The 9,119-nt window shown below is 37.9% G+C and overlaps 1 protein-coding gene across 4 annotated transcripts in view; it reads left to right on the forward strand.

The window, feature by feature from the left end:
• The window catches only part of SENP1 (SUMO specific peptidase 1), a 28,556-nt gene extending 19,641 nt beyond the window's left edge, over positions 1-8,915 (forward strand). For all 4 annotated transcript variants that reach the window (XM_058167986.1, XM_058167988.1, XM_058167989.1 and 1 more), the window contains exons 12-16: positions 364-504; positions 1,083-1,214; positions 3,273-3,476; positions 3,735-3,814; positions 7,772-8,915. In XM_058167986.1, coding sequence (XP_058023969.1) covers positions 364-504; positions 1,083-1,214; positions 3,273-3,476; positions 3,735-3,814; positions 7,772-7,799 — 585 coding nt within the window. In that variant the 3' untranslated portion in view covers positions 7,800-8,915. The remainder of the gene's footprint in view (positions 1-363; positions 505-1,082; positions 1,215-3,272; positions 3,477-3,734; positions 3,815-7,771) is intronic.
• Positions 8,916-9,119: the final 204 nt, after the last annotated feature.

Genomic DNA, 9,119 nt, shown 5'->3' on the forward strand with positions numbered 1-9,119 from the left:
GTCCTAGATATTGGACACATTCTTTAAATTGGCCTGTTTGAGGTATCTTGATTCAAAAATTGTTGCCCTATAGTGCACCTTCTCACCTAGTTGAAGGTTATAGACAAAGAGGTTTATAGATTAAATTGGAAACTGAGAAGTTCTCAGCAAGCTTACCATATTTATGAACAGTCATTAGATTTCCCTCTTGTTGATATGGACTTTAACTTCATATAACCATAATTCCAGATAGGTTTGATGACTGCATCAACTAATGTAAGAATCCAGACAATAGAGGTGGGCAATTTGATGGCAATTCCTGTCCACAGACATCTGGGATTGCCCACTTAATGATAAGTATCACTATTTTAATTATCTTTTTAGAGACTGCAGAAAGAGACCTCAGTACCCGAGTCAATAAACTTACATCTTCGAGTTCCTCTTGAAAAGGAAATTCCTGTCACCATTGTTCCAGAAGATAATAAGACAGCAAATAGTGAAGATGAATTTCCTGAAATTACTGAGGTTAGTTTTTAGATTAATGGTAAAAAAATCTTAATGCCTTGGTAAAATAAATACCTGGACAGTAGTTTATAGAGTTGAACAATTGTTGTGCTAAAGTTATTTTTAAGCTGTGTCTCTTCATAGCGTATCTCTGTGATAACATGCTCTGTCCTGTTTTGAAATTCTCTATTTCATCAAAAACTAGATTTTGGGGGATGGTATTTTAGCCTAATTTGATATTGCTAGTAGTTTTGTTTCCTGTGTTATCAGCTTTCCTCCAGTGGGGGGAAAACCCCTTAATTTCATTCTTTTTTAAGTGCAATATTAAAATATATAGGAGATAATCAAAACCTTTCCGGACTTTTCCAAGAAAAAAATAATTTGTAGAACATAATTATGTGAAACCTTTTTCAATATATAATAATCTTCCTGTTCCATAGCCTTCCCCTCCTAAGCTTTGAGTATGTCCGACCCATATTTCTCACTCTGCATTTTGGCACTATCCTTCATAATGAAGTTTTTCATCAGGAGTCTTGATTTTCAGTTTGGATTAAAAATGTCAGTGAGACCCAGTTCTCTTTCCTGTTAACAATTTATAGGAAATGGAGAAAGAAATAAAAAATGTGTTACGAAGTGGAAACCAGGATGAAGTGTTGAGTGAAGCCTTCCGATTAACTATCACTCGGAAAGACATTCAGACTCTTAAACATCTCAACTGGCTCAATGATGAGGTAAATCTTCAGTCTCTGTTTCAAACATAATTTTTAAACTCATGAATTGTGAAGGCTCTTTGAGTCCTTCCTCTATCCAGAAGGGTGGCTGTCTATCCATCATTCAAATACCTTCACCACTGCTCCGGATAATTGGCTCTACTGTTTAACTGCTCTATTCTTACTGTTAGGAATTTTCCCCTTAATGTTCAGTTGAAATCTACTTTTTAAAAATAACTTACATCCATTTTTCTCTGTTATGTAGTATAGTGAGATTTGTACAGGTAGTATACCTTAAGTCATGCTCATTTGTTCAGTGACCATTTGAAATTAAAGAGGCGCTGAATGAATGGCACCTGCCCAATCTGCAAAGTTATGACAGTTGCAGTGCCCTCCTTAGTCACATGACAGAATATGGGTGCTTGGCAGTCTGCCCATATTTAAAACTGCAGAGATTCTTCAACTTTTCCCATTTATTTATTTATTTATTTATTTTTCGTATTTGTATACCGCCCTATCTCCCTAGGGACTCAGGGCGGTTCACAGGCAAATAAAAAGGTACATATAAATACAGAATAAAATAACAATTAAAAAACTTATTCCACATAGCCAAATAATTAAAAAGAACAGTATATATAATAAAACCCCATTAAAACCTAAATTTAAAATCTAGTCCAGTCCTGCGCAGATGAATAGATGTGTTTTAAGCTCGCGGCGGAAGGTTCGGAGGTCCGGAAGTTGACGAAGTCCTGGGGGGAGTTCGTTCCAAAGGGTGGGAGCCCCCACAGAGAAGGCCCTTCCCCTGGGTGTCGCCAAATGGCACTGTCTAGCTGACGGCACCCTGAGGAGTCCCTCTCTGTGAGAGCGCACGGGTTGGTGAGAGGTATTCGGTAGCAGCAGGCGGTCCCGTAAGTAGCCCGGCCCTATGCCATGGAGCGCTATGCCATCCCTTGACTCCCCACTCCATTTCTGCCCTTTGGCCCACTGCACTCCGCAGCTGCTGCCTTCCTGTATGCCATCATCCCCAGATGACCTTTGTCATCTTCTTGCTCCCACTGCTAATCAAACAGTCCTGGCCTGATCCTTTGAGAGTCTTTCTTGAAATCATACATACTGTGTTTTCCTGTCTTATATTTCTTTGAACCCAGAAATAAGTGCTTGGCCTTATTTTTAGGGATGTCTTATTATTTTAGGGCACGTGGAGCAAGACAGGGCTCCTCTTGCTGTCTTAGCTGATTTCCAGCTCTGTCTCCCTAACCCTAACCAGAGGAAATGGCGGGGACCAGCTGTGCATGCTGTCAGATTCACAGTGAAGATAGGCGAGCGGAGGCTAACACATGCGTTTAAATATGTTTTTTTGGGGGGGCTTATTTTAGCACATGCACTCAAAAGCCTGACTGGCCTTATTATTAGGAGATGTCTTATTTTAGGGGAAACAGTATTTTCTTCATGAGACCTTAGGAAGAAGGGTTTCTGTGGCAGCAACTGTCTTGTGAAGGGCCAGGCTGGGTACACCTCATCAACAGTTAGATATTTCCTAAAAAGAGAAACACAATAACCAAGGGCAAGCAAAAAAAAATAAAGCGCCATTGGAGAAGAAGCAGTTTCTGATTTCCTTCTGGTTTCCCCCTTGAATTTCCTTATGTTAAGATGGCAGGAAGCACTGGAATCTTCCTCCTTTCCTTTCTTCCCCTTCCTTGCAGGCAAGTAAATGGCTGCTGCTGGATGGGGGAGAGTGAGGGATTGTGAGACTGGCTGGGAAACTCATGACATAGATGAAAATGAAGATCACATGACACTGCAACAGCACAGCAGCAGTCAGTAACACTAAAGCACCTACAACTCCCCCAAATTTAATTACTTTAGGAGTCATGGGTCCTGGACTTTGGATGCATTCTGTAAATTAGCCCATTAGAGGTACTTGGTTCTAAAATTGTTGCTCTATGATGCACTGTTTAACCCAGGGTCATGATGTAAGTTTTTTAGTGGCATATACCTGTAGATAGATGCTTTTTAGTAATAGATAAGCTGTTTGAAAAAAAACAACCAAATACTAACATGTATTTCTCTCACACACAGATTATTAATTTCTACATGAATATGCTGATGGAGAGGAGTAAACAGAAAGGCTTTCCAACCGTTCATGCATTTAACACATTTTTCTTCACCAAGTTAAAAACTGCTGGGTATTCAGCTGTAAAACGTTGGACTAAAAAAGTAGATATATTTTCTGTGGACATTCTATTGGTTCCTATTCACCTTGGTGTCCATTGGTGCCTAGCAGTGAGTATATTATGTATATTTGTGTAAATATTCAAGTGAATTCACACCAGCTCTTTCAAATGTCCCTTGTCTGTTCTGAATGCATTCTAAATTCATTTTTTATGGTGGCTTTTCATTTTTGCATTTTTACTTTCCCAAATGCTTGCTTTTGAAACACTTTTTCATTCTGTTTCCTGCATTATCCCAAATGTGTCAAAAATACATAGTTCTGCGAAAGATTATGCCAATGTCTTGATACAGAATTTTTGCCTTGTTTAGGTTACTGACTTCAGGAAAAAAACCATCACCTACTATGATTCAATGGGTGGATCCAACAGTGAAGCTTGTAAGATACTCTTGTGAGTATCTCTTTTACATTTAAATATGTTCATGTTTTCCTCATTATTTTAGGATTGATAGAAACAATCTTCATACCAAATGGTTGTTGCTGTTATAACACTTGGGAATACTGAACCTTCAGGGTATTTTCCAAAGGGACAGCTAAAAGCATGTGTGCTTCTGTAACAGGAAAGGTAGATAGTACCCTCTGTAAAATCAATTCAAACAAATCTGATAAATTCCATCTTTCTGGGAGGCTTCCTGTTAAATGTAAACCTCTGGGTCCTTGATATTAAAAAAGGGTTTAGGGTATGAATCTCCAAGTGCTGAAAATTCTCTATCCTCTTTTATATTGTTGTCATTGCAGTCTTAAGTGTACTATATTTTCATTTAAAAGTTATATGAGAATTGAGAAATAAAAGGAATGTAACATACAAGGCCATTATAAAAAGATTAATCATATTTGATAATAAGGCTCTTAAGAATACAGAATAACAGAGTTGGAAGGGACCTTGAAGGTTTTCTAGTCCATCCCCTTGCTTAAACAGGAGACTCTATACCTGTGATGGTGGTCGCACCGGAAGTTGACAAATGGGCCATTTCGTGCCTCCAGGGCCTGGAACCTGGGGAGAGCAAAAAACGGGCCTACCAGACCCACCGTGCCATCACGTGCCAAAAGCAGGGGGAATGCAGGGCAGTCGCTCGCACATGTGCGGGGGTGTGTGGAGCATAGAATTATGGGTGTGGGCACATGTGCGACACCCCACTGCACTCCTCCCACTTTTGGCACCAATGGCAAAAAGGTTAGCTTTTTTCTCTATACCATTCTGAACAAATGGCTGTCTCAAGCTGTCTCGAGATGACGGTCTCTTAAAAATCTCCAGTGTTGCACCACCCACAACTTCTGCAGGCAAGCTATTTCACTGGTTAATTGTGTCAGGAAATTTCTTGTTAGTTCTAGGTTGGATCACTATTTGATAAGTTTCCATCCATTACATCTTGTCCTGATTTGTGGAGTAGGCTCTTGAATCCGAACATAATGGCAGATTTGAATTTTGAGAGCAACATTCAGATTAATCCACACCTTAGTGGCTTTTCCATCTGGAAAGTGTATTGATCATTTTACAGGTTTGGGCAGAAATGTTGTAATACAGAATTAAAAGATGAACGTTGCTTGAACATGAAGCTTTGAGTCAAGAAAACTGCATCAAACCTGATCCATTGCCTCTTCATTGGTATTAGCCAGTTAGCAACAGGTTTTGACTTTAAAGACATAAAAACTTACTGATTTATTGTATTTTTGTTTGATTTTTCAATTTTTGTAAATTTTCTGAAATTTATATTACAAAGAACAGTTTATTAATAGCTCAAAGAATTTATTGTTTAAATTATTTATTAGACTGTAGAACCTCTAAGGTGTTCTAGTCCAACCCTCTACTTGAGCAGGTGACCCTACAACATTTCAGATAAATCCACAACTTCAGAAGTTCAAAATATTGCTTCAGTGAAGCATTTCAAGGTCCTCTGTGTCGGAATAAGCGTAGTTAGAATTTATTCCCCTAGGTGTGATTCATCCTTCTTTGATGTTTGATCATTCTACTTAGTTTAATACATTACGTGACCATTTAAAAACAACAACACCTAGCTAAATGTAAGAGTGTGTATGTGTGTGGGTATTGATATTATTCAACATTTTAACATTAACATAACATTACATAAATGGTCAAAGGTGCCAAAAATCTATCAGGGACATTGTAAATATTAGAGAAACATCGACATTTTTATGGGCTCATTTTAACAGTATTTATATCCACAGAAAATGTATCTTTCTGCGAAGGGTGGGAGAGGGGAGAATTGGTATCATTGATAAGTCAGCATGTTACAACAAATTTCAAGCAGGCATTTCAGGATGAAACAAAACGGGATGTTTGTTTGTAAGCAGATGCATATTCCTGTATGTTTTCAGAGTCTTGTTTCACTAACAGCACTGTCTAAAATACTGTCCATCATTTACAGAACAAGTCTTTTAAAAGGTGGACTATATGGCATAGGATTTAGAAGCATTTGAAAGTAAATTAGTAAAAAAAAAGTGTTATTAACAATGCATATCAATAAAACAAAAATATTCATGAAAGTCATCTTAACCCTTAAGAAGGTGAAATTGAATTAATAGTGAAGAAAAGTATTCTGCTGGAAGCTTTCAGGTAGCCCTTGATTTATGACCACAGTTGGGACCGGAAATTCAGTCATGAGGTCATAAGTCAAGGGACTCATGTGATTGGATCATTTTGTTTTTAAATTTTTTATGGGGCTCATTAAGCAAATCACCATGGCTGATAAGTGATGTCACAGTCATTAAACAAACAGTGCAGCTTTTAGGTGAACCCATTCTCCTGAAAGGGCGTTTTTTGTTTGTTTGTTTGTTTGTTTTTTGCTGGAAGCCATCAAAGAACGTTGCAAATTGCAGTTACGTGACCATGGGACACGGCAACTGGTTGTAAAGTTAAGATAGGTGACAAGCCCCAAAATTTGGTCATGTGACCATGGGGGCAATGACATTTTACAATGACCAGAAATGCTTTACTACCTATAACACATCCATTCAGAGACCTTTGTAACTCCAAAGGGCATAAAAGGATTGGCTGTAAGTTGAGGACTATCTGTGCTTATCTTGCAACACAGTACAGGTAGTCCTCAACCTGTGATCACAATTGAGCCTGAAATTGCCATCACTGAACAAGGTAGTTAATTGAGTTTTGCCCCATTTTCTGACATTTTTCCATAGTGGTTAAGCAGCTGTTAAGTGAATTGTGGCTGTTAAATGAATCTGGCTTCCCCATTGACTGGGAAGGTTACAGATGGTGATCACACAACCTTGGGATAGTCCAACTGTCATAAATACATGCCAAGTGCCCAAACTTTGATCATGTGGCTGTGGTGGTGCTGCAGTGGTTGTAAGTGTGAAAAATGGTAATAAGTCTCTTTTTACAATGCCTTTGTAACTTTGAACAGTCACTAAATAAATGGTTGTAAGTCAAAGACTACCTATAACATTAATACTCATCCATGGGTTGTCCTTCATCTGCAGGAACACATGTAATCATTAATGTATGTCAGTGAAGGCCACAGTATCCAAAGCAACCTGACATGACACAACATTTACAGAAACAAATTCCTTGCCACCATATTCAAGCAACTTGTAGTTTGGCCATTACGGTAGTATGTTTTCTGTGAGGCGCTTCCTGAGAGAGAGATTTCAGCCCGCAGCTAGTACAGAACACCAGAGCTAGGCTTCTCATAAAACCTTTGCTAAAGGCTATTAAGACATCTCCCAGGTGATGTTGATTGATAAGTTTGTAAGTTGCAAGTTTTTTGAGGAACTGCTTATTTTCTTTCATATTTATGCGATCATGATAGTCTGCTGAGAGTGCCTTGTTCAATATATTAAGACTATCTGATGTTATCTGGCTATGAAGCCCAGCCCCACAGTCTCTTGTGAAAGCATCCACCAAATGAACAACCTTCTGATGGAAATTAAGCCAGCTTTCACTGTGGAAGCTTTTCATCAACAATTAGAACTTACTTGTTTGCTCTTGTTTTCTCTTGGTTTTGTTTGACATTTTTAAATTATTGATCTTGATTACATAGTCTGTGACTGCTATTCTAATGACTTTACCACTTCTATAATTATTGTACTCAAAAACATGAAGAATATACAGAATATAAAATGCTGTAGGAATACTGTAAAATAAAATTAGTTAAGAAAATAAAGAAACAGCAATTAACATAAGTTTGCAGATTACATAAATCAAAATGACATAAAAGCTTTGCTAGGGTTAGCGCCACAGGGAATTCACCTTGCTGGAATTTAACCAAATATTTCTCAACTTTCTTACTATACTGAATGAGATGGGAATTAATGACTATACTTGTATATTGGTGCATTCTTAGAAATCTTATTTGCATTTAATATTCAGGAGAAAGTGTTTTCTCAACCTTGGATAGATCTACAATATAGAAACTTTGGAGACCATCCACCTTTATTCCTTTAAAGCATTTCTATTCTTCCAGCTGTATGAAGGAGCTTAAAAAGGCAAGCATAAATATATAAATATGTCCTACCAGCTTCAAAATGCAGGCACATATTTTTACAGGTGACCAGGGTGGACTGGAGATGGGACTTCTTGTTCCAGTAGTTAGCAAATTCTATCACAGCTGCTGCACCTGTGGAACCAATATGGATATGTCAGCATTGTGTCAGGGCAGGAAGTGGGATCTGCAAGCTACTATGGCAGGGCTGTCAAACTCCCAGCCTGTGGGCTGGATGTGTTACGTGCTGGCCACGCCCATGCCCAGTTTAACTAAGGGGAAAAAAAGTCCCAATACGTCACTTTACGATGGAAGTTTGACATCCCTGTACTATGGTCTATTGTTATTACCAAAATTAAAGCCCAGAAACTACTCACGAAGCTTAGAGAAATTCTCATTGTGGTTGGTGGTTAAAAAAAATACTCCTTAGGGAGTTTTTTTAAAAAAGAAAAGACTTCAAACATGGTTATTCTTCTTCTTCTCTTACACCAAAGGATTGCCTTGTCAGTAGGTCAGTATGTAGTCCTCATTTGTCTAGAAAAATACATTTTTCATGTAGGAAGTAATTGAGTATCTCATTCGAGAGCTCGTTGTAGAGCAGTGTTAGTCAATCTTGGCAACTTCTGGATGTGTGGGCTTCATCTTACAGACTTCTCAACAGTGCCAACAGGTTTATGGTGTGCACCTTTCCAATTGGAAAGATGGCAATAATTGATTTAGTGTATTGTTTTGGAATGGTGATTTTATATAAAGAATAATAATTGAGGATTTTTTCTAATGTTTTACACCATATTTATCACAGTAAACCCAATAGAAGAAATCACCAATATAAGTATTGCCATAGCAAACTACATTGCTAGTTCTTGTCTGGAATTAGAAGCAGGCAATAGTAAAAAGTTAAGATTAAGTGAAAGATAGTTGGCTCAATAATGTATTTAGAAATATATATTGGATTAAGCTTTTTGGTTGTTAAATAATTTGATGGTTGCCCTGAGAATGTTGTGGTTAAAGCTTTTCTGCTAGTTTTACTGGTAATAACATGGGTGTTTCCCACAGCAGTTGTAGCAACTTAGATTCCCTTTTATTCTTAAACTATTAAAGAGAAATGAAATTCTTTGAGAATGGAAGGCGAATAAACACCAGCACATGAAAAGTGACCACTTGCTCTGTTTTCCACCATGGCAGGTAACCTTTTTAATTCTACAGTAGGGCTGCCCAGTAGACAATTAATAATCC

This window comes from Ahaetulla prasina, chromosome 2 (assembly GCF_028640845.1).
Source record: "Ahaetulla prasina isolate Xishuangbanna chromosome 2, ASM2864084v1, whole genome shotgun sequence".
In the NCBI taxonomy this organism is placed as follows: domain Eukaryota; kingdom Metazoa; phylum Chordata; class Lepidosauria; order Squamata; family Colubridae; genus Ahaetulla; species Ahaetulla prasina.